This window comes from Neofelis nebulosa, chromosome 7 (genome assembly GCF_028018385.1).
Source record: "Neofelis nebulosa isolate mNeoNeb1 chromosome 7, mNeoNeb1.pri, whole genome shotgun sequence".
In the NCBI taxonomy this organism is placed as follows: Eukaryota; Metazoa; Chordata; class Mammalia; order Carnivora; family Felidae; genus Neofelis; species Neofelis nebulosa.
The window spans coordinates 99,214,288-99,241,235 of NC_080788.1; the positions used below are offsets into that span (position 1 = coordinate 99,214,288).

Sequence of the window (26,948 nt, forward strand, 5' to 3'; positions counted from 1 at the left end):
TGAAAATTATACATTTTTAATACAAAAATACATCAACAACTAAACCTAGTTGTTTGCTTAGTTAGGTTAAGTGATTTCTAAGATAGATATACAATTTCTTTTATGTGAGAGTTAACCTTTGTAATTCAATTCTTATTTACAAAAATTGAGGCAGTTTCAAATATAGATAAAATACTTCCCTAGACACACATAAGATTTCCTAGAGACTACATCTAAAAAGCAAAATTTGGACTGTATAAGAACTTCTGGATTTCTCAGATCAGGTTTCAGAAAATTTACTAAAAAACCAAAATAAATAAATAAATAAATAAAGTTTAGATTTCTTTTATGCAATACTGCAGGAGCAGAACAGAACAATGTAAAAACGGTATATGTACCCATCAACATCCCTGGTTAACTAGAAATGTAAAACAACAATCATTAAACTCGAAAGTTTGTTTTTAAAATGTAAAGTCAAATGAACAGTACCATGGTAAATATCTTGAAGTGATCCGCCACCACAGTATTCCATACAAATCCACAGTTTTTCTCGACTAATAAGAGAAAGAAAATTATATTAGCTAGTAATTCTCAATCACTGAAATACCCTTACAATAAATTATATTAAAAAAAAAAAAAAAAAAAGAAAAGAAAGAAATACCCTGAAGGCTTTCACTCTTCAGCACACCAAGGTTTAGAATGGATTACAGGGTGGAACAGGAAACTGCCCTGGCAGTCTCTCTTCCAGATTCAGAAGAGCAGAGTAACTTCAGTTTTGCTCCCATCTTAAATGGTTTAGAATAAGTTTTATGCGATAAAACACTTGTAATCATTCATAATATTTATTGTCAGATAAGGTATAAATGCATAAATGGAGATGTCATTATTAGTATAACGGGGGAGACTACAAGAAAACCTGAGAAATTTTAGAACTTCAGACAATATAACTTTAAAATTTTTGTATGTATAATAGCATTTACATGAAAGGCAGGGAGAGTGGTAGTAAAGAAGTGCAAAATTCAAGAAGAGCAGATGTTGTTGTTGTTGTTTTTTTACCTGAGATAGCTCCCAAAGTAGGCAACAATGTTGCAATGTTTACATTCTTTAACCATAAATATTTCTTGTTGAATCAAAGAAAAATCATCTCCTGAAAAACAAAATGATAAAACTTAGTAACAAAGTTACGTTTTGAGTCATATATGGGAAAAAAGAAAACTTTACAGTAAATGTTAGAGATGAGGAATTAGATACTCAATATAAGGGAATATAAACTGGGAATATAAACTGCTACATTCTTTCTAAAGAAGCAGAAGCCTTAAAAATACACAAAATCTTCGAACTCATAATTTCACTTTAAAAAATTTTTTCTGAAGGAGATGTGCACAGAGATAAATGTTTTCTACAATGTGACTTAATAATGGAAGAATGAGTAAATAATTTATGGCACAGTTATACATATAATGCAGTTAAAACATGTTTTGATATGAAAATATGTTCATGCTATGTTAAAAAAGGGGTATTTTATATACATTATATAAATACATATGTATAAAGAAAGAAATATCTTAAAAAACTTACACAATGTTTATGTCCAGGCGGTAAAATTAAAAGTAATTTTGCTCTGCTTGACTTATCACTTACCATATTTTCTAGTTCATGCCACGAAATGGCAAGATTTCATTCTTTTTTTGTTGTTGTCTTTTGTTTTTAGTGTTTATTTATTTTGAGAGAGAGAGAGAGAGAGAGCATGCGAACAGGGTAGGGTCAGAGAGAGAGATAGAGAGAGAGAGAGAGAGAGAGAGAGAGAGAGAGAATCCCAAGCAGGTTCTGTGCTGTCAGCACAGAGTCCAACACAGGGCTTGATCCCAAGAACCATGAGATCAAGACCTGAGCCAAAATCAAGAGTCGGACACTTAACAACTGAGCCACCCAGGTGCCCAAGATTTCATTCTTTTTGATGGTTAAATAATATTCTGTTGTATATATACCACATTTTCTTTATCCATTCATCAGCTGGGCTCTTTCCATAGTTTGGCTATTGTTGATAATGCTGCTATAAACATTGGGGTGAATGTACCCCTTCAAGCCTGTATTTTTTTTACTTCACTGACACGCAGAATTTAAGAAACAAAACAGATGTACATATGGGGAGTTGAGGGGGAGGGAGAGGAGAGGGAAACAAACCACAAGAGACTCTTAACAATAGAGAACTGAAGGTTGATGGAGGGAGGTGGGTGGGAGATGGGCTAGATGGGTGATGGGTATTAAGGAGAGCACTTGTGACGAGTACTAGGTGTTGTATGGAAGTGGTGAATCAGTGAATTCTACTCCTGAAACCAATACTGCATTGCATGTTAACTAAAATTTAAATTAAAAAAAAAAAAAGTAGGGGCACCTGGGTGGTTCAATTGGTTAAGCGTCTTGACTTCAGCTCAGGTCATGATCTCGCAGTTGGTGAGTTTGAGCCCCACATCGGCGTCTGCTGTCAGCACAGAGCCCACTTTGGATTCTCTGTCTCCCACTCTCACCCCTCCCCCGCTCACGAGCTCTCTAAAAAATAAACATTAAAAAAAAAGTAATTTTGCTTTCTTCTTATTCATATTTGCCAATTTATCACAAACTTGTTTGCCAATTTATCATGTTTATCACAAATTTATCACCAATTTATTCATGTTTGCCAATTTATCACACTCTTGTTTGAGTTATACAGGAAAAGTTAAAATGAAATACTTGTTAGGAATGCCTGGGTGGCTCAGTTGGTTAAGCATCTTAGTTTGGCTCAGGTCATGACCTCTCAGTGAGTTCAAGCCCCACATCCGGCTCTGTGCTAAGAGCTCAGGGCCTGGAGCCTGCTTCATATTCTGTCTCCCTCTCTCTCTGCCCCTTCCCAGCTAGTGGTCTCTCTCTCTCACTTGCTCTGTCTCTCAAAATAATAAACATTAAAAAAAAAAATTAAAAAATGAAATACAGGTTAGATATGGGAATTTCGTAATTATTATGGGAACACCACCTAAAATGGTATTGTCACCATACCATCAAACTTCATTTTGTACAGTAGTCTTTTTTTTTTCAAGTTTTTATCTTAATTCTAGTTAACATACAGCATTATGTTAGTTTCAGGTATACAACACAGTGTACACAGTGAACAATTCTGTACACAGGTATACAATATAGTGATTCAACAATTCTATACATTACTCACTGCTCATCATGATAACTGTGCTCTTAATCCCTTTCACCTATGTCACCCACCTCCCCTCTGGTAACCATCAGTTTGTCTCTATAGTTAAGTCTGGTTTTTTTGTTTCTTTGTTCATTTATTTCTTAAATTCCAGATATGAGTGAAATTATATGGCATTTGTCTTTCTCTGACTTATTTCACTTAGCAATGGACCCTCTAGATCCATCCATGTTGTTGTAAAAGGCAAGATTTCACTCTAAAACAAAAACAAAACACCCTATTTCATAATCATCTGCCAGTAGAAGGGGCTTAATGGAGATAATCTAAAACAGATGATGATCTGTGTTTCCCATTATCAATTTATGTAGAAGTAGGGAGTAAAGCCTGCAAATTACAGTAAAAAGCCTGCTCACCAAGGTGCACAGACTGTCTTTGTCTGCTCCTGGGCACCAGAATATTGTTTCTCCTTGTATCTCACTCCTCTACTTGTGCCTTTTCCATTACAGCATTAAAACATTCTTTACACATGCTAATCTCCAACAAGCAGGCTAGATTCTAGTTTATCCTTCACTTTATTAGGAAGCTCTGAATGACACATGAAAGAAGAGTAAAGAATCACCTAACTTTGTTAATATATACTACTCTTTGGATTTCAGTCTACTCGTTTTTTTGTTGTTTTTTTTTTAATGTTTATTTTTGAGAGAGAGAGAGAGAGTGTGTGAGCAGGCTAGGAGCAGAGAGAGAAAGGGAAACACAGAATCTGAAGTAGGCTCCAGGCTCCGAGCTGTCAGCACAGAGGCTGATGCAGGGCTCGAACTCACAAACTGTGAGATCATGACCTGAGCCAAAGTTGGACGCTTAACTGAGCCACCCAGGCGCCCCTCAGTCTACTCACTTTTAAATGTGCACAGAAGTCATATGTGAACTGTGCTGAAAATGCTTCAGTTAAGTCTGGAATTTAGAACAGAGTTTCTCACAGGAGTAACTTCACAAATGATGCCTAACTTCTTTTTTTTTTTTTTTTATAAAATTTTAAACAGAATATGTTTCATCTCAGTAGCCTAAACATGCTTATGATTTTATTTATTTTTTTTATTTTTAAATGTTTTTCTTTTAAAACAAATGGGTGCAAATGGGTGCTAGACAGAGAGACAGAGGGTGACAGGATTGAAGCAGGCTCTGTGCTGACAGCAGCGAGCCCGATGTAGGGCTTGAACTCATGAACTTCGAGACCACGACCTGAGCTGAAGTCAGACGCTCAACGGAGCCACCCAGGGGCCTAGGTGCCCCTCTTATGATCATTTTAAACCATATTTGTACCATTTTTCAGAACACACAAAATTGCATATGGGCAATTTCCACTGCCTGTGCCCCTGGAAGGGAGCAGAGCCACAGATAATATAAAGGTTTTTTTTCCAGGGGTGCCTGGGTGCCTCAGTCAGTTGGGTTATATTATAGCTCAGGTCATGATCTCGTGGTCTGTGAGTTCGAGCCCTGCATCAGCCTCTGTGCTGACAGCTCAGAGCCTGGAGCCTGCTTCTGATTCTGTGTCTCCCTCTCTCTCTGCCCCTTCCCGGTTTGCTCTCTGTCTCTCCCTCTCTCTCTCAAAAATGATAAACATTAAAAAAAATTGTTTTTTTCCAGTGAAGTCCTTTTATTTTTTAATTTTAATTATTTTTAATTTACATCCTAGTTAGCATATAGTACTATAATCAGTGATTCATCCCCTATATATAACACCCGGTATGATGCCTAACTTCTTAATGGTGTCTAAATTCTTAAACTGACTTATAAAAGCCAATAATATGGCTGAACTAATACTAATAATAAACCACTATTTCCTGGGGAAATTTAGGTGAGGTCCACCCCACAACTGTGGTCTCAGCAGAAGCTATGTGAGCTTTCCGCCAAAAAAGGTGGGGCCTTGGTGAGGCTAAGCAACAGTTTTTTACAGTTGTAGATGGAAACTAGAGTTCACAAGAATAGGTCATTAATAACTCAGATGTTTGAGGACTGCGGCTTCTTTGATATATTTAGTGAGTAAACTCTATTTTTGAATATATTCTTCGTATATCTGATTCACCATTGTCTTAAGATTTAATGCAAAGGGGGTAGAATCTTCTTTGAATTGAAACTGTACCATGGAACAGACTTACATAAAGATAATATTTCTGCAGTCTATCCTGAAAGGCAGATAAGCTAAATGTAGTTATTTATTACAGAAGTAGCTATTCTTTGATGGCTTATATCAGCTTCTTCAAAATGATCTAAATTGGGGTTTATTTTATTCTTCTGATTGGGTGATGCCAGACTACTGTTTCCTTTCCTTGATATATACCATAAAATCCACTGGATTCAGACGCTTCAGGCCTAGAGGTTCCAGCTCTGTTGTTCATGTATAAATGGGTTTTGAGGAGTTTACTTTCTCAAAAAAGAGAAGTTTTATTCTTCATACTTAGGCAATGTGAAGATGAGACTAGCTGAGAAATACAGAGCCCCATGTCTGCAGTTTTGACTAAGTACCTGTTATTTCCTTCTGGAGGTCTTGCTAGCCCCCTGAATTTAATATGTCCCAAGATACCAGTATCTTCTTTTAAAAATCAATTTTCTCTTTGGACTTTCTATTTGTGTTAATGACACTTCTTTTCTAAGGGACTAACCTCTGGCAGCCTCTCCATAGCCCTCCTAAGAAAACTGACCTCTATGCATCAAGAACTACAATTTGTGTCATGTGATCTTCTACTTGCTGAAGGCACAGAGGTGGACAACTGACCTAAAAGAAATGAGATGAGCTAATTATATTTGGTCTCTGTAAAATTTGAACCATGGAGACTAAGTCATTGGTAATCAGCAGAATCACATTAAAAGTGGAATATTAGAGTCTATGAATGACGGTGGCTAAGGTTACTAGAGATGTACTGAAAACCTGGCTTATGAGTACATCTTTATATAGGAAGGGAAAGATCCACTAGAGCTTCAATGTGTGCCAAAGCACAGGCAGAGATACCTGGATCAGATAGCTGACCACCGAGACCAGAAACTTATAACCTTAGACTCTTTTAAGGGTGGGTGATTATGTCTGGCTGGTTGGCTGTCTTAAGGAACTCAGCCTCATACTCCTAGGAAAAGAGTGGCCCTCTTTAGCCAAAAAAGTGATCCAACGAGAGAAGGATGGAAGCTGTGTGTCTGGGATGGTTGACACTGGAATGAGTCCTGTTTCTTAGTGCTCTTAAGATTGGCCTGAATCCTGGAAGGTAGCTATAAAGAAGAAATGGACAGTGCAGGTATTGGTTATTTCATTCTGGTTCTAGATGGTACTGACACTGGGATTTGCATTTTTAATTTTTTTAAGTGTTGCATTAGGGTTCCCGGTTAGAATGTTCAGTGACCACCAGCGCAGTGATTGCAACCTCTACCAGTGTTGCAAGGCTAATATTCAAAGATAGATTTGGTAATAAGGGCAACAAGCACTGCAATGTCCTAAAACCCAAGTTTTAAAGAGGGAGAAACTCTACTGCTGTCCCTTGTTCCTAAGCCATCTCCTGTCTATCATCATACTACAACCCTAAACTACCATTTTTTTTAAGTTTTGTTTTTAAAGTTTATTTACTTATTTTGAGGCGGGGAGGGGCAGCGAGGGGGTGGTAAGAGAGAATCCCAAGCAGGTTCTACACTGACAGTGCAGAGCCAGACTTGAGGCTCGAACTCACAAACTGCAAGATCATGACCTGAGCCAAAAATCAAGAGTTGAACGCTTAACTGACTGAGCCACCCAGGTACCCCTAAACTACAGTTTTTAAGTGGATTGAGCAGCCCATTCCCTCCAACAGACTACTCTATAAAAAAAAATGTAGTCTAATACCTGGGGTCACTTAGGTGGTTGATTTTTGCTTTCAGCTTCTTAGTTTTGAATACAATTAGCCCATGTCAGTGTTTATTCAGCTACCAGCTACTTCTGCTATAATCAGTCCATTAAGATTAGGATCAGGTTGGACTTCTGTTAACACCACACTTAAGGCATTTCTAAAAACATAAGGAAAGAAGAGAAGCCTTGGAAGGCAATACACTAGAACTCTATAGGATGCACTGGTTGACATAAAAAGCACAGGCATTCACATTCTGGAAATAAACAGGAGTAAACTGGTTGCACTCTTTGTGTAAGAGTCCTCTGGATTATACCTGGATTCAATATTCTTTTAAGGGTTTCTTGCAACCAAACAGGTCCTAAAAGATAGAACTTGGGAAATGATTAAAAGCCCCCTTTTAATCATGCCCCCTTAAAAAAATAAGAAAGACGGGAAGGTATTAGGTATTAAAAATCTGGTTGTGACAAAATGAAAGGCAGCAATAAGATTCACTGCATGCTCCCTCAAATAATATGGTAGCAAATCATGGATTTAATACCGAGGTCATCAATTAAACCAGTATCTATAATTACATGAGCAGCTGCTGATCTACAGCAATTTAAAGGGCTTAAAGTTGAGCTATAGTATGGTTCCTTTAGCAACACAGCAATAAAAGGACAATGCTAATTTCTAGAACATCTGGCCCAAGGCATAGAGAGAAAAAGCACCATTACGAAATCCTAACAGCCCAAATCAGAAAGTCATCTTTGGAATTGCTGAATCATGACATCATACCCTCAGCTGACTTTGCAACTGCAATGGGTTTAAAAAAAAAAAGAGGGGGGGGCCCTGACAAGTGGAATGGGAATATCTGGGAGTAGATCAGATAATTCCCAGGCCCCTGGCAATATATTTACTGTAATGTTCCTCTTTCCAGCAAAAGAAGTACAATCAACTCTGTTAAGGAGTGGACTCCTTATTGAGGTGTGGCCTATGATTAGAATGTCAACACAGCATGAGCTAAAAACTATATAAGTCAGAGCAAGGAAGAGATTAAATCCAGGAATAACTGTTGACTTCTAGGGAATATATTCAAAAGCTAGAGTTTTTTGTTTGGTTGGTTGGTTTTGTTTTTTTCTCCCACACCCACTCACCGCCCACTAACAGTTTGGAAAAGAAGCTATTTCTATTCTTCAGAAGCTACCCTAGAAACTTTAATGTGCATATTTTCCTTGGTAAAGACTACATATAATTCCTATCTTTACTCCCCCTTTCAAACAATACAATAACATTGGAATGCTTTAACTCTATTACCTCTTCCCAACTCATTCTATTGTTGGCCAGAATATTAGTTCTTTTCTCGCAAAGATCATCTTCATTATCATTTTGTATATAGGTATGCTTTAGTTTTTTGAAATTTACTCATATTTAATCACTTTCTTTGCTCTTCTTACTTTTTGCATCTCAGACTTACCATCTGGTATCACATTCCTTCTGCTTAATGTTTATCTTTTAGAATTTCCTTTAGTGAGGTTCTATTGGTGACAAACATGGTTAGCTTCTGTATGAAAATGCCTTTATCCTGCCTTCATTATTAAAAGGTATCTTCATTGGATGTACAATTCTAGGTTTATAGTCCTCTTAGTTCTTTGAAGATATCCACTGTCTTCTACCTTCATTGTTTTGGTAAGTCACTGTTAAGTCTTAATAGTCCTTCTTCTATAATGTCTTCTCTAGTTGATTTAAAGATTTTCTGTCTTCAGTATTTTGCAGTTTCACCATGACATATGCAAATGTGCACTTTTAAAAAAATTTTTTTCTGGTTGGAATTCTTAAATATTTGGTGTTTCCTGTCAGTTCTGGAAAATTTTTCACAATAAATGCTTCAAACATTCCCTTTGCCCAAATGTAGCCCTACTCTGATTAGATCTCTGTTAAATCTTTTCACTCTATCTTCCATGTATTTTACATTTTCTTATTTTTTGTCTGCTTCTCTGTGCTTGCTATATTTTGCACAGTTTCTTCATTGCCTCTTCAGCTATGTCTAACTTGTTACATCTGTTGAATGTTAAATTTGTAATGATTTTTCATTTCTAGAAGATCAATTTGGTTCTTTTAAAAATCTGCTCCTGAACGGGAACACTCTTGCACTGTTGGTGGGAATGCAAACTGGTGCAGCCGCTCTGGAAAACAGTGTGGAGGTTCCTCAAAAAATTAAAAATAGATCTACCCTATGACCCAGCAATAGCACCACTAGGAATTTACCCAAGGGATACAGGAGTGCTGATGCATAGGGGCACTTGTACCCCAATGTTTATAGCAGTACTCTCAACAATAGCCAAATTATGGAAAGAGCCTAAATGTCCATCAACTGATGAATGGATAAAGAAATTGTAGTTTATATACACAATGGAATACTACGCAGCAACGAGAATGAAATATGGCCTTTTGTAGCAACGTGGATGGAACTGGAGAGTGTTATGCTAAGTGAAATAAGTCATATAGAGAAAGACAGATACCATATGTTTTCACTCTTGAGTGGATCCTGAGAAACTTAACAGAAGACCATGGGGGAGGGGAAGGGAAAGAAAAGTTAGAGAGGGAGGGAGGCAAACTATAAGAAACTCTTAAAAACTGAGAACAAACTGAGGGTTGATGGGGGTGGGGGGGGTGGGTGATAAATAAATAAATAAATAAATAAATAAATAAATAAATAAATAAATAAAATCTGCTCCTTCCAACAGTTTACTTTTTACTCATATTTTCATGACTTTTTAATTTATCTAATCATATCATATATTGAGTATATAACTCCAAAATCTGATGTCTTCATGTTCTGTTGTTGTTTCTGCTGGCTCTTACTCAAGGTACCTTAATTCCTTGTGTCTTCTGTGATGTTTGACTTTGAACTCTTATTTCTTGGAACTTTATCTATTGGAATTCTTTGAAGCTTGGGTCAAAGTTGAGAAACTACACTTGTTTCTGCTAGGTGGCTGAGTGTGCTACCCTAGGAGACAAACTGAAAAACTAAGGTTTTTAAAGCCACACACAGTGTGACTCCAATTCAAGACAGGCAATATTTTTTTGATAGTCATTGGTTGGGCAATGGGCAAGTTTATTTCTAGTTTACCCATACTAAGACTGAATGGTTGGAAAGTCCTTTCTAGTACGGTGATATTTGAGGAATACAGATGAATATAGTGAGGGAGTAGGTCAAATGGATCCCTGTGAGAATAGTAGGATATAGGAGATATATATATATATATATATAAAATATATGCTACCTTATACTATCCTATAATACTATATAATATCCTATATACTCAAATACTATATATACTCTACATCCACAAATACTATACATACCCTATATAGAATATACATAGTATTGTGATATAGTATAGGATATATATATATATATATATATATATATATATATATCCTGTATATAGGATATCCTATATAGAATATATGTATCCTCAAATACTATATATATATCCTATATGGAATATATATAGTATTGTGATATAGTATAGGATATATGTGTGTGTATACACACACATATATGGCACATATATACATAGCATATATATACATATGGCATATATATATCCTATACAGAATATATATAGCATTTGAGAATACAGAGCATATATATATATATATATATATATATATATATATATATATATATGTATATATATATAGTATTTGAGTATATAGGATATATATAGTATTTATAGGCTACAATATATACATTTAGTGTGTGTGTATATATATATCCTATATATATATATATATCCATATATATATAGGATATATAAGATATATATAGTATTTGAGGATATAGATGAATGTAGTGAAGAAGTAGGTCAAATAGATCCCTATGAGAATAGTATTCTAGACATAAGGAACAGCAAATATACAGGTTTTATAGCAGGAGTGTGTCTGGCACATTAGAAAACAGAGAGAAGCCCAGTGTTTCTGAAGTGAACCACAACAGTGGTAGAAGATGAGATGAGCGAAGGATTAGAAGGCCAGATCAAAAATAGCCTTTTCAGCCATTATCATAAGGACCTTGGATTTTAATCCAAGCAAGATGCAAGCCTCTGAGATTTTTGAGCAATAGAGTATAGTATCTTGGTTTCAGAAGGATTGCTTCTGAACAGATGTGTTGAGAACAGATTCAATATAGCCTAAGGGGGGTGGGAGGGAAAAAGTTGGGGGGGGTGTTGATATCATAAGGCCTAAAGCAGAATGATCATTGAGATAACTCATGCTAAAGTTGAAGTGGCTTAGACCAAAGTGGCAGCAAAGAAAGTGATGAGAAAATTAAGTCTGGATATATTCTGAAGGTGGAGTTTTTGAAGGTAGGAATGTTTATTTTTTAAATGTTCCACAGGTGATTTTCATCCACCCTCCTTCCCTTAATAGAACCACTATTATAATTCCTAGTAAGCTGTCTGAAGTTATGCAGTTATTAAGTGGTGGACAATGTTTAGAACCCTAGCGATCTATCTCCAGAGCCCCAAACCTATTCTGTCTCTTAAACCCCTAAAACTCTGTTTCTTCATGTGACCATGTTTTGGAGAGGGCTATAACCTTGACTAATACCATCAAAATATTCTTTAATGTTACATATTGAACTTTCACTAAGTTTAGCATATTTTAATATTTCCACAAAAAGTGAAACAAGATTTACCAATCGTTATTTCAGCAAATAACAATTGGTTTATGCTTTTCCTATCTCTCATATTTCCACTAAAAGTACTGTTCATATTTCCTACTTTAATCTTCTATTAATAAATATTCACAGAAAACTATCAGAAACATGTCTAGTTCTATATGTGTATCAATAATGGAAATGACTTTAAAAGTAAATAAAACTTCTCTTTTATTTCATATTATTGTATCACATTAATATTGTTATCTTACAATAGTCTAGTCAGTGTGGAAAAATATAAAGAATAAAATAAAATTTACCCATAAATTCACTATCCAGAGACATTTACCATTCACATTTTGATGTCTTCTTCCAGTCCTATAAAATATTTAAGGTTTCTCCTACCATATACACAAATTGAGACTCCTACTCTACAGTTTCACAGCCTATTTTGTAAACATTGTGTCACTAAAAATCATTTAAAAGGCATCCAAGTTGGAAAGGAAGAAGTAAAATTATTGGTTTGCACATGATATGATCTTATATGTAGAAACTCTAAAGATTCCACAAAAAAACTTTTAGAATAAACAAATTCAGCAAAGCTGTAAGATACAAATTCAACACAAAAAAATCAGTTGGGTTTCTATACATTAATAATGAATAATCAGAAAAGGAAATTAAGAAAACAATTCTATTTACAATAGCATCAAAAAGAATAACATACTTACGAATGAACATGACCTAGGAGGTAAAGTACACTGAAAACTACAAAACATTGCTGAAAGAAATTAAAGATGACACAAACAGAAAGACAGCCCATGTTCAGGAATAAGATAATTTACTACTGTTAAGATGTCAATAAAATACCCAAAGCAATCTACAGATTCAATGTAATCTGTATCAAAATCCCAGTAGCATTTTCTTGGGAGATACGGGAAAAAATCATCTTAAAATTCATATGGAATCTCAAGAGACCACAAATAATTTTGACAAAGTTGGAAAACTCACACTTCCAGATTCCAAAACACATTACAAAGCCACAGTAATAACAACAGCATGCTACTTTGTGAAGGCAGACATAAAGATCAATGGTAGAGTGGAGAGCCCAAAAATAAACCCACACAATTATGGTCAAATGATCTTTGACAAGAGTGCCAAAGACCACTCAAAGAGGAAAAGAGAGTCATTTCAACAAATAGTATTGGGAAAACCGAGTATCTTCATACAAAAGAATGGCGTTTGACCCTCATATATGTACAAAAACCAATTCAAAATGAATTAAAGATCAAAATGTAAGACTCAAAATTATAAAACTCTTAGAGGAAAACTTCCTGACATTGGATTTGGCAAGGCTTTCTTAGATATGACACCAAAAGCACAAGCAACAAAGGCAAAAGTAGATGAATGGGACTATGTCAAACTTAAAATTTTTTGTTCATCCATGGACACAATCAACAGAGTGAAAAGACAACCTGTGGAATGGGTGAAAATATTTGTAAACCATTTATCTGGTAAGTGGTTAATATCCAGAATATACGAAAAATTCCTACAACTCAACAAAAAATAAATAACCCAATTAAAAAATGGGCAAAAGAATAGATATTTCCCCAAAGAAGATATATGGTCAACAAGCATATAAAAAGATGCTCAACATCACTAACCATCAGAGAAATGCAAATCAAAACCATGAGATGTCACCTCACATCCATCAGGAAAGCTATTATTAAAAAAAAAAAAACCAGAATAACAAGTGTTAGTAGGGACACGAAGAAGGTGAAACCATTCTGTACTATTGGTGGTACTGCACACTGGTACAATAACTACAGAAAACAGTATGGCAGTTCCTCAAAAAATTAAAAATTTACTACCATATCATCTAGTAATCCTACATCTACGTATATACCCCCCCCAAAAAAAAAACTGAAAGCAAGTATCAAAGAGATATTCGCATGCCCATGTTCATAGCAGCACGAATCATGATAGCTGAGAGACAGAAGGAACCCAAATGTCCATCAACAGATGGATAAATGGATAAACCAAACATAGCGTATACATACAGCAGAATACTATGCTGCCTTTAAAAAAGGAAGGAAATCCTGTCACATACTGCAACATGGATGAACCTCAAGGATCTTATGCCAAGGGAAATAAGCTGCTCACAACAGGACAAACACTGTATGATTTCAATTATAGGAGGTATCTAAAGCAATCAAAATTATCAATAAAGAATGGAGATGGTGGTCAGCAGGAGCCGGTGGAAGGGGAACAATGTTTAATGGATATGGACTTTCAATCTACAAGATGAAAAAGTTCCAGAGATCTGTTTCACAGCAATGTAAATATACTTAACATCACTAAACTATAAGCTTAAAAATGGTTAAGATGGTAAAGCTTAAAACAGGTACTTTTATCATAATAAAAATAATTTAAAATTATGTGAATATAGCCTAATTTATTTAACCATTTCACTATGGTTGGATATCCAAGTATTTAAAAATATTGTTTTCAGTTATGTGTTTTAAAAATAAAAATCTGGTAACCTAAAACTTTTCGTATCATTTATAATAAAATTACAATACAAAAAGTAGCTCTCTTTATAATACTTAGCAATGGAAAAGCTTTTTGCACAGGTTAAGTACTAAATATGTTTCTGCATTTATGAAATGAAAACAATGTGAAATACAGATACCAAAGGGAAAACTGATTTTACTGTATAGCTAATACATTAATAGTATCACTTCCAGAAAACCGACTAACTCAATGCTCAATATCCTGTCAGATAATATTCCAACACCTTGTTGATTTGTTTTTGTTGGTAATAAGGAGTTTTTTTCCACTGAGCAAAATGAACACAGAATGTAAATACAATAGTCATTTCTAACAAAAAATTTTCTTAGACTCTGAAAACTCATCTAGAGGGAAAATCTCTATAAGTTTTAAATTCACAAATTTGGAATCAGCCACTGAAGTTCATTCACCTTTCAAATTACATAGTAACAAAAAGTATCTTCATTTCAACATCATCTTGTGTTCAAGAAGCAAACTGGGATCTAATTGAAATTGAGTACCCTAGCATTACAAAGTGAATTCTACCTATAAAATGGCAAAAAATGTCTATTTAGCCTTTATTAGCTTTCTGTATCTATTATTTAAAGCTTCCCTCCCCCCACCAAAAAAAACTGGTAGCATTTGGGACCTCAACTTAACTTTTCTACCAATTCAGACTTGAACTTTCCAAAGAGGGAAGACAAGATACTTATTAAGTAATATTAACTTAATATTTAATTTCACAGATAATTTTGAAAAATCAAAATTCTTAGATTTTAAAACAGAAGTTAAATACTAAAAAGCAAAGACATACCACTTAACCAGAATAGCTGACATGTGTCCTATTTGGCCAAAGCTCCTACTTTGGGATTTCTTTCAAGAACATTAACAAGGCAGGGACACCTGGGTGGCTCAGTCAGTTAAGCGTCCTACTTCAGTTCAGGCCATGATCTCACGGTTCATGAGTTCGAGCCCCACGTCGGGCTCTGTGCTGACAGCTCGGAGCCGGGAGCCTGCTCTGGCTCTCTGCCCTTCTCCTGCTCATGTTCTGTCTCTCTCTCAAAAATGAATAAACTTAAACAAAATTTAAAAAGAGAACACTGACAAGGCAAACTAAGACGGTTGTTTAAATCTTTATATACTTTTTGATTTTTTAAAAATTTACTTGCTCTGCTTATACTTCCAGGAAACAAGATGAAGTATTATTTAAAAACTGAGTAAAATGGTAAACATTTATTCAAAGATAAAGATTCTGGGGCGTCTGGGTGGCTCAGTCAGTTAAGCATCTGACTTCAGCTCAGGTCATGATCTCACGGTTCATGGGATGAAGCCCCACAGCGGGCTCTGTGCTGACAGCTCTGTGCTGGAGCCGGCTTTCTTTGGATTCTGTGTCTCTCTCTCTCTCTCTCTGCCCCTCCCTGCTAGCATTCTCTCTCTCTCTCAAAACTAAACTTAAAAAAAGGATAAAGATTCCTATTCATTTTGAAAACTGACTAAATTATGAAATACATTTGTCATTTTATTTTAAAATACTGAATTGTTTCATGAACATTTCCAATTCAGCATTTTAAAAAACAAGCACATAAACAAACAATTATTATGCGTTAATCACCTTGGGCAATGATTTTATTACATCCCATCGTTGTAAGCAAGGCTCACAGTTTTGCTTTGTTTTAATTGAAGTGTGACTGACATACAACATTATATTAGTTTTAGATGTACAACATAATGATTTGATATTTGTATATATTGTAAAATGATCACAATAAGTCTAGTTAATGTTTGTCAATAATTACATTTTTTTCTTGTGATGTGAACTTTTAAGATTTACTCTCTTAGCAACTTTCACATATGCAATATAGTATTACTAACTACAGTCACCATGCTGTACGTTACATCTCATGACTTATTTTATAACTGGAATTTTGTACCTTTTGGCTCCCTTTACCAACTTCACCTATCCCCACCCCTACCCCCCCATCTCTGGCAGCCACCAATTTGTTCTCTGTATCTATGAACTTGGTTTTTGTTTTCATTTCGATTTCACCTGTGAGACCATAAGGCCATTTGTCTTTCTCTGACTTACTGCACTTAGCTTAACACCCTCTAGGTCCATCCATGTTGTCTCAAATGGCAAGACTTCATTCTTCTCTCTCTCTCTCTCTCTCTCTCTCTCTCTCTCACTCACACACACACACACACACACACACACACACACACACACACACCTTCTTTACCCATTCATCTATGGACGCATACTTAGGCTATTTCCATATACATCTTGGCTACTGTAAAAACTGCCGTAATGAGCATGGAGGTGCATGTATCTTTTTGAATTAGTGTCTTCATTTTCTTCGGATGAATATCCAGAAGTGGAACTGCTATATCATATGATGGTTTCTATTTTTAACTTTCTGAGGAAACTCAACACTGTTTTCCAGAGTGCCTGTACCAGTTTAATTTCTACCAACAGTGCACAAGGTTCTCTTTTCCCCACATCCTCACCAATACTTCTTATCTTTTTGAGAAGAGTCATTCTAACAGGTGTGAGGTGATATCTCATTGTGATTTTGATTTGCATTTCCCTGATGATTAGTGATGCTGAACCTGTTTTCATGTGTCTGTTGGCCATCTGTATGTATTCTTTGGAAAAATGTCTATTCATAGCCTTTGCCCATTTTTAAATCAGATCATTTGGGATTGTTTTTGCTACTGAGTTGTTCAAGTTTTTTAACAAACTATAATGTGCGTAACTTTAAAATACTACTATTTAGTTTCACCAGAAATGAGAGGTAATGTGAGAAGAGAATGAGGGGAAGGGAAAGTAGGATTCTGATGACCAGCTTTCCCAGGAATCTTGCTTCTGTTCTGGCTGTCGGCTGCCACTAGCTACAGACTTGTTGAGCAAAATGTGCATCTGTAAAATGAGTTAGCGGGAAGGCTGAAATTCAGACACAGACAGGAAAACATGGTGACATGCATCATCAAAATATCTGCCTGCTTTTCTAGGGCAGTCCTTATGTCTGAACAAAGAGATGGAAAATGAAACTAAAACTCAAAATGGTATCATCAGTATTGTTTATTTTCAATACTAATCACTAGTAAGTCCAACTTTATTTGAATGTCACCATTTGTAAGATGGTGCCCATATTTAATAAGTATCTACTATTTAATAATAAATATTAAATAAATATTTAATACATTTCTAATGATATATAGAAATGATTTAATCATTCTTAAAAATAATCATTTGCCTGTGTACACAAGGGGCAACAAAAATATAGAGACATAGGAAGGAATGCTGACATTTTCTTTTTCTACTAATTTTGTGGCTAATTAAAAAAATTTTTTTTTCTGTGCTAATCTATTATTATTTTTAACTCTAAGTTTCACTTTAGAATTTTTATGAGTATTAGAAAGAGTTACAAAAGCAATCTGTTTCAGTAAAATTTTAAATATAATATTATAAAATTAAATTGTGCCAGGAAAGCCAGTAAATCTGTAATAAAATTCAGAACTCTACTATTAGTATAAACTTCAATAATCTATTTTCACCTGGGGTAAAAAGTATTATTAAGTTTACAGCTGGAATATCATTTACTTAAGAAAAAAAGTCTTGTTTATGTTTTACCAGACAGACGTAAGTTTTTCTAAGTCATACTGGCAAATAATTATCTTTTCATGTCTAAATACAATTCTAAACCAGCTCATCTGTTATATCAATACAAGGAAGCACTTTTGTATTATACTGGCTTTAGTGCAATTTTTTTAAAAAGCTGCTCAGTGAAGAATTCATTTCTGAAATACAGCTGTCTCCAGAATTATTTGACGTATCTGAACTGAATGCTGGGAAAATTCATTAGCATACCATCATATTTTTTACCTAATCATTCCCTTAAGTCTGTTCCAAAAATGTGAAAGACATCATCTACTTTGGCTTTACTAAAAATGCTTGAAAAAAAAAAGGATGCACAAATCTGTGCTCAACATGAAAACATTTTTTAAAAAGAAGCAAAATACAAAAGAAAACAATTCACAAATAAAATATAATGAAACAACCCCCATGAATAAAATCTCAGTCACAAACAGATTAATTCCTAAAATTCTAAAGCACAGATGATGAAAACAAATGAAACTATTTACTAAAATGAAAATTGATCTCTGAAGATATAATAAATATTAAGTCCTTATTTTCTGAACATCACAGCTTAGTGCTCGCTTCAGCAGCACATATACTAAAACTGAACATAACAGCTTATAGAAGATAAGCAGTATTAGTGCCACAAACAATAAGGCAAGACCTATAGAGGATAAGTACCAAGATGGCCTTACAGTTTTCCCTAACATACACAGAGAAAATGTCTATAGACTTTTGAGGGTAGAAGAAGAATGTGGGATATAAATAGTTCTGTATCTAGTCAACTGGTCATTTTTTTTTTTTTTTTTTTTTTTTTTTTTTTTACACTGTAAGTCTACACAACAGTTGGTCTCATGGAGAACACTGGAATAGCTTAGACTTTCTTCTTATAGCAAGCTCAAATTGTATCAGACAACTCTGATCAGTCTAGTCAATTGGCCATTCTTATTCAAAGGCAGAAGAAAGACATTTATAATATTCATTTCTACAAAGACTATTTACTGACATATATATCAGTATATATATATATCAGTATATATATATATAATATATATATACTGATATATATAATGCGCTATATTATACTGTTTCAGATGCTGAAATAAAACAATCAAGAGAAACTACTACATATTTATTTATATTTATTACACAATATATATATATATATATATATATATATATATATATATATATATATGGAAAGCATCAGGCACTCACATGTCCTATGCGGAGAACTAAAATAACAAGGGCTACCTTTAGATTAGGTAGTCAGAAATTGGTCCCTCTGACGACATGACTTTTAAGATGAGATGTAAATGACCAGAAGCCTTCTCCTCAAAAGATCATGAAACATAGTACTTCAGGTAGGATTTAGTTTAATTTTGGACTGTTTAAATAAAAAGAAAATGGAAGCAGAGTAGAGAAAGGAAAAAGATACATGATGAGCTCAGAGTAGACAAGGCAAATCATGTAGGGTTTTATAAGCAACGTTAAAAATGTGAATATTATTTTAAGTGGATTTGAAAGCTTCAGCGAGGTTTTAAGCAGGAGAGCACTATGATCTGATTTGTGTTTAAAGGATCACTATCACTCCGGTGGCCTTGTGGAAACTAGATGGTGGCAGATGGGAGGTGTGGGAGAGGAAACAGGGAGACCAGGAGGGTAGAGAAGATGATAAAGAGAAGTAGACAGATGTAGGATATGTTTTAGAGGCAGAGTTGAAGAAACCTGCTAACAGACTGAATGGAATACAAATAAAAGAGAGAAATCAAGGACAATGGCTAGATTTTTGGCTTAGCTAACAGCTTATCAAAATGGGGAAGACTGAGGGAAGAGCATATTTGGGTTAAACAATCAATTTGTGAATTCAAATTATACCATCCCTAATACGTAAAGAAAAATGTATATCATGATATGATCCATTCTATTAATATCTGGTACAAAATAAGCCAATAAGAATGGCAACGACATGGCATAAAAAGACCAATAGCGGGTGCTGAATCCACTGAACATACAGCGGGCACCAAATCCACTTAAATATAAAACTAAGTCCAAATAATTGGTATGTTATAATTCTTAAAAGATATGCAGACTAATGCACACTCATGCTCCAGTACAATAAAAAAAAATTCTCAGGCTAAAAACTCTAAATACACTAACAAATATCTGAAAATTGAGAGATTGAACAGGCAGGAGGATATAAATATGTAAAATTCAACATCTGTAAACCTTGAAGTCAATGACTTTCAGTTCTTAATAAACCAAAAACACACATTTAAGCATGTTATTCAAAGTCTTACAAGCCATCCTCTGTTAAAGAGGGTTGTTTTTTTTTTTAATGTTTGTTTATTTTTGAGAGAGAAAGAGACAGGCAGAGTGCTAGTGAGGGAAGGGTAGAGAAAGAGAGGGAGATACAGAATCCTAAACAGGCTTCAGGCTCTGAGCTGTCAGCACAGAGCTCGAAGGGGGTGGGGCTCGAACTCACGAACCATGAGATCATGCATGACTTGAGCTGAAATCAGATGATTAACTGACTGAACCACCCAGGTGCCCCAGCCATCCTCTGTTAAAACTAGACTTTGTACCTTTCAAATTATCAGCAGTAAAAATAAAAGAGACCTCTAGCCATAATATTTTTAAAGCTTCAAAAAACATTAAAAAACAAAAACCACATTAGAAGATCAAACATCTCACTGAACAATAATAGTGATAGACTCATCTATTAAAAGGAGAAAAGATTTAGATAATCTAGGGTTTATAAAATAAAACTCAATATAATTAAGAGAAACATCTAAAAACCAATGAAGTTTCAGAAGGGATTAAAGCAAAACGATAGGCCCAAGTATAGTAGTAGCTCTACCCATTTGTTATATGCCACACAAATATAAACAAAACAGGAAGCTGGCAAGCTCAACGTTTCAAAGAGCAATAAAAATAACAATTTTATCACAAAAAGTATGAAAAACTGTCTGCCAGAGAAAAAATAAATAAGTCCAGTAAAATCAATGGCTTGCGTAAGTATCAACAGTAACTAACTAGAAAGTGTAAGTGGGGGAAAATGTCATTCATAACAGTAAGAAATATCATAAATATGAATTATGTGGCAAGTTATAATACTTTCCTGAAGACCTGAATTTTAAAAATTCTTCCTGGGGCGCCTGGGTGGCGCAGTCGGTTAAGCGTCCGACTTCAGCCAGGTCACGATCTCGCGGTCCGTGAGTTCGAGCCCCGCGTCAGGCTCTGGGCTGATGGCTCGGAGCCTGGAGCCTGTTTCCGATTCTGTGTCTCCCTCTCTCTCTGCCCCTCCCCCGTTCATGCTCTGTCTCTCTCTGTCCCAAAAATAAATAAAAAATGTTGAAAAAAATAAAATAAAATAAAAAAATAAAAATTCTTCCTTTTGTCAAAATGCCAAATTAAATGCTAAATTAATCTCACAAGCATTTTTCTCTTCGATAGAAATGATTTAAGGTCTCCTGAAAAAATATTATGTAAACAGAAAGGAAATAACTGAAAAACAAAAGCAATGAAGATTATAAAATGCAGTGAAAAGTAAGAGTCATCAAAAACAGGGTAGTAGTGAACAAGGAATAGGAGGAAAAAAACAATCACTGGAACAGAAAACAAAACACATGGTTACTTGGAAATTTAGTTTATGACAATCAAGGCATTTCAAACCTGCAAATAAAGGACAAGAGTCTGTAATAAACAGCTTTGGGAAACTGTCCAGCCACTTGGAAAAGAACAAACCTAGCTAGGGCTCTCCTTCACCCCTTAGAACGAAATTGTTCCTGATGGGGCAAATATATAAACGTTGGAAGAAAAGAAAGGATAAAACTAGAGGAAATTACAGTTCAGTAGTTTTAGAACTGTCTAGTAGAAAAGGCCTACGGAGGAAGAGGGGAATAGAGAAAGGAGGACTGACAAATTTATCTAGGAGGAAAAAAAACCACTTCCACACAGAAAAGGAAAGTATCACAAGAGCAGAGTATGAAGAGAGAAGAGAAACTGGAGAAAACCGGAAAAACATATGAAGAGTCACTATTCTCAAAGTGCAAATGGCATTTAAAAATCGATAATAAAAGACAATTTGGTAGAATTCAGTAAAACATAACTATAGGCAAAAAAAAATATGAAAATGATCAAGTACTAAAATCACATTATCAAACATTTATTGAACTTCTATATTATTCTTCTTGGGGAAAGAATTTAAACATTAGTCAATCTTACATATGAATGAACTCTGACATAAGGTCAGCAGCTTTTCAAACAAAGGAATGAGAACTTCCTACCTTTCATTAATTTATGGTTCCAACAATTAATCCCTGTGTGTTAAATAACATCATATGATGATATATGTTTCTTTTTTATGGCTTATTGAGAACTCCGTATAGTAGCATTTTAAAAAACACATTCATTAATTCATTACATGAACAATACTCAGAAGTAAGTTGGTTGAGTGTCTGGCTTCAGCTCAGGTCATGATCTCACAGTCCGTGGGTTTAAGCCCTGCTTCAGCCTGTGCTGACAACTCAGAGCCTGGAGCCTGCTTCAGATTCTGTGTCTCCCTCTCTCTCTACTCCTCTCCCATTCATGCTGTCTCTCAAAAATAAATAAACATTAAAAAAATTTAAAAAAAAGAAGCTATATTCTCAACTCAAGTAAACTGTGCTAAAACAAGCCCTCACTTAGGGCAGAGAAGGAATGAACATCTTTATTTCCTCCAAGAACTCAACTCATTCATTATTTGGACTATCACCGTCCCCTGAACATAACTGGAATATTTATTCAAGTGACTCCTCCAGAAGAGGCAAATACTTGCCTAGTTCTGTTCTATTCTCTTCTATTTGTGTTAGTGACATCCCTGGAAATCATTTATTACTTATTAGATAAAACTTAGTAGCAGAACTCTCAAAGAATATCACAACAATTTCTAATACCCAGGGGGAAAAAAGGATACTGTGCCTTATTTGAAAGCTTATTTTCAAAGCGTTGCAGCATATGCTACCCTCAGTAATATCTCTCTTATGAATCATACACTTAATGATCAAGATATTGTATTTGAAATACAGAAACATTTTATATGCTCAAATTAAGAAACTGATGTAATTACAGTCACACAATTATTCTACATGTTTAAGTTTATGAAGCAGCAAATGAACAGATCACCAAATATTCACCTACCCGGTCAAAAATTACTACTCTTCATCCCAAAGACATTTTTTGTAGAATTAGAAAAACCTATCCTAAAATTTATATGAAATCTCAAGGGACCCCAGATAGCCAAAACAATCTTGAAAAAGATCAAAATTGGATGATTCACACTTCCCGATTTCAAAACTTACTACAAAGCTATGGTACTCAAAATACTGTGATACTGGCATAAAGACAGACATATGGACCAACAGAATAGAATATCCAGAAGTAAGCCCTTGCATATATGATCAAAGATTTTTTGACCTTCAACCAAAAAGATTTTTTGACCTTCAACCAAAAAGATTTTTTACAAGGTTGCTAAGACCATTCAATGGGGAAAGGGCAATCTTGTCAACAAATGGTGCCGGGAAAATGGATATCCACAAGCAAAAAAATCAAAGCTGAACCCTCACCCAATACCAAATACCAAAATTAACACAAAATGATCAAAGACTTAGTAAGACTTAAAACTATAAAGCTCTTAGAATAAAACATAAAGCAAAGCTTACTGACACTAGATTTGGCAATGATTATTTGGGCATGACCAAAGGCACAGACGACAAACGAAAAAATAGACAAACTGGACTTCACAAAAATTTTAAAATTTTATGTACCAAAAGACACGATCAACACAGTGAAAAGGCAACCCACAGAATGGGAGAAAATATTTTCATATCATTTACCTGACATGGGGTTAATATCCAGATTACACAAAGAACTCCAAAAACTCAACAACAAAGAGACAACCCAATTCAAACATGGGCAAGGACTTAAATAGACATTTCTCCAAAAACGATATACAAATAAGCAAATGAAAAGATGCTCAGCATCACCAATCACTACAGAAATGCAAACAAAAGCTACAATGAGGTACCCCCATACCCATTTGGATGACTGCTATAACAAACAAAACAAAACATAAAAATAACAAGTGTTGGTAAGGATGTAGAGAAATTGGAACACTTGAACATTGTTGACAGGAATGCAAAATTGAACAGCCACTGCAGAAAACAACACGGTGGTCCCTCAAAAAATTAAAAACAGAATTACCATATGATCAAGCAATTCCACTTCTGGGTATACACTCAAAAGAAAAAAAGCATGTATGGAAGAAATATTTATATGCTCGTGCTCATACAGGAGCATTACTCACAACAGCTAAAATGTGGAAACAACCCAAGTATCCATCAATAGATGATTGGATAAATAAAATGTGGTATATACATTCAATGGAAATGTTTAGTCCTGAAAAGGAAGGAAATTCAGACATATGTGACAACTGGATTAGTCCTGAGCCTTGACACTATAGTAAGTGAAATAGGCCAGTCACAAACACACCAATACTGTATGATTCCATTTACATGAAGCATACGGAGTAGGTAAATCACCAAGACATAAAGTAAAATGGTGGTTGCCAGAGGCCAGGAGGAGGAGGGGAATGGGAAGTTATTATATAATGGGTATAAAGTTTAAGTTTTACAAGATGAAAAGAGTCCTGAAGATGGATGGTAGTGATGGTAACACAACATCATGAATGTCATATTTTATAACACTGTACATTTCAGTACACTTAAAAATGGTTTTGATGCTAAATTTTCTGTTATGTATATTTTACCACAATAAAAAAACTGGAGGGGTGCCTGGGTGGCTCAGCCAGTTAAGCGTCTGACTCTCAGTTTCAGCTGAGATCATGATCTCAGGGTTTTGTGAGTTCAAGCCCCATGTCAGACTGTCACTGCAGAGCTGCTTGGGATTCTCTCTCTCCCTCCCTCTCTGCTCTTATTCTGCTCATGCTGTCTCTGTCTCCCTCAAAATAAATAAATGAACTTAAGAAAAAAAACTACTACTTCTCTCATTAGAAACTCTTAGGTTATCAAAATAACAAAATTATTTCACGTTTTACAAAGTTTTGTTTTCAAAGCAAATTACTCAGTCTGTTTTTTTATTTTTAAATTTTTTAAAGTTAATCTCTACACCCAATGTGGGGCTTGAACTGACAACTCCGAGATCAAGGGTCACCTACTCTACCAACTAAGCCAGCCAAGCACCCCTATTCAGTATGTTTTAAAGCAAACAGCCTTCTGATACACAGAAGTGTTGGAAGAAAAAAAAAAAAAAAAAAGAAAGAAAGAAAAAAGAAAAGCATTAGGCTAACACCAGAATTATTAAACCTAAATCAACCAGCCAAGGTATAGCTGACATATAAAATACCATTATCCTAAATATCGTCAAATATCTCACCCCATCAATGAATACTTTCTTAATTAAACTCTCATAAGAGCTAAAACTGAAGTTCAAATATTTCACAACCTTAAAAAATTACTTTAACAATGTCAATATGTCTTCCAATTTTTGAATGTACACGTTTCAAATTTTATTTCACAACAAACTTCACATCAAACTCATCTTTAACTAACAACCTCCAATGAGATTTAATGTAATCATATTGGAGATATTCTACTGCCCTGACAACATAAAGATTTCATTCTTGGAAGAAGGGAAATAAGGAAAAAAATATAAAAAATGTTTTTTATATTTATTTATAAACTACACTAGAAAAGTGTTCAAAAATTGTCTTAAGAGTTTTAATACATACCAGGCTCCAATTTGATAATTTTTACTGCAGCCAACTCTCCTGTATGAATATTTCTAGCCTAAAATGAAAATAAAAATGTTTTTAAGTTTGTTAATTATATAAAAGTATGTGACACTATGTTCACTAATTGCTTAGCAACCATGCTTTTAACAGAACTAAAAAACAAAATCTTTATTTCCAATAAAATGAGTATATTCATTTTTGCATCAAAGAAAAATATAGAAAAGATACACACACACACACACACACACACACACACACGCACACAGTTAGTGACCTTTAGTCCCACCACTCAAAAATGGCTATTGTCTTTTCTCTCTTTTTTTTAAAGTTTTATTTATTTATTTTGAGAGAGAAAAAAAGGATGTGCACGCATGAGCTGGGGAGGGGCAGAGAGAAAGGGAGAGAGACCATCCCAAGTAGGTTCCATGCTGTCAGTGTGGAGTCTGATGTGGAGCAAAGTCACCAACTGAGATCATGACCTGAGCGGAAACCAAGAGTTGGATGCTTAACCAAATGAGCCACTCAGTTGCCTCCAAAATGGCTACTGTCTTTTCTTTATACTAGAAATAATATTTTTGTTAATTAAAAAATACTCATTGTTTTTATATATTTTGTAAGTATAATAATAGATCATTATGGGAAAATCTAGAAAAGCAAGTCATCCATATCTTACTACCCAGGAGAAAAAAGTTAACATATAGTGTGCTTCCTTTTTTGCCCCGTGTAGATGCATGTGTATGTGCTGTAGAAGATGATGCCATCACAGTTTTCTACAATGTGATTTGTAATGCTGCATAATTTTCTACTGACGGGATAAAGACTGTATTTCACTAATCTCCATCTGAACATGGAGAATTTTAACATTATTCTGTAGTTATAACTAGAGAGATTAATATATCTCAGCTTTGTATCTATCCACAGCCTTATTTCCTTTAGATAAATTGCTAGAAAACAAACTATTCACTACTTAACAAAATGTCATGCCAGACTTATTATAAGTAGTGCTGCAATGATTAGTGTGCAAATATTTTGGCACATATCAGAATTTATCATTGAGGCAACCTACAAGTGTAATTGTTCAGTCAAAGGTATGTGGATTTTAACATTTATTTACTTTTGAGAGAGAGAGAGAGAGAGAGAGAGCGCCCGAGAGAGCGAAAGGGGGAAGGGCAGAGAGAGAGAGAGAGAGAGAGAGAGAGAGAGAGAGAGAGAGAGAGAGAGAGACAGAATCCGAAGCAGGCTCCAGGCTCCATGCTGTCAACACAGAGCCCGATGCAGGGCTCGAACCAACGAACCGTGAGATC

At 34.9% G+C, this 26,948-nt stretch overlaps 1 protein-coding gene across 7 annotated transcripts in view; it reads right to left on the reverse strand.

Annotated features, from left to right (window-relative positions):
• MAP4K5 (mitogen-activated protein kinase kinase kinase kinase 5) overlaps positions 1–26,948 on the reverse strand; it is a 110,981-nt gene that overhangs the window by 61,805 nt on the left and 22,228 nt on the right. For 5 of the 7 annotated variants that reach the window (XM_058739014.1, XM_058739012.1, XM_058739013.1 and 2 more), the window contains 3 exons: positions 25,642–25,699; positions 1,036–1,126; positions 469–533 (listed from right to left, as the gene is read on the reverse strand). In XM_058739014.1, the coding sequence (XP_058594997.1) occupies positions 469–533; positions 1,036–1,126; positions 25,642–25,699 (214 nt within the window). Of the gene's footprint in view, positions 1–468; positions 534–1,035; positions 1,127–2,374; positions 2,497–25,641; positions 25,700–26,948 lie in introns of those variants that run through there. The other 2 variants (XM_058739017.1, XM_058739016.1) reach the window with 2 other exon arrangements.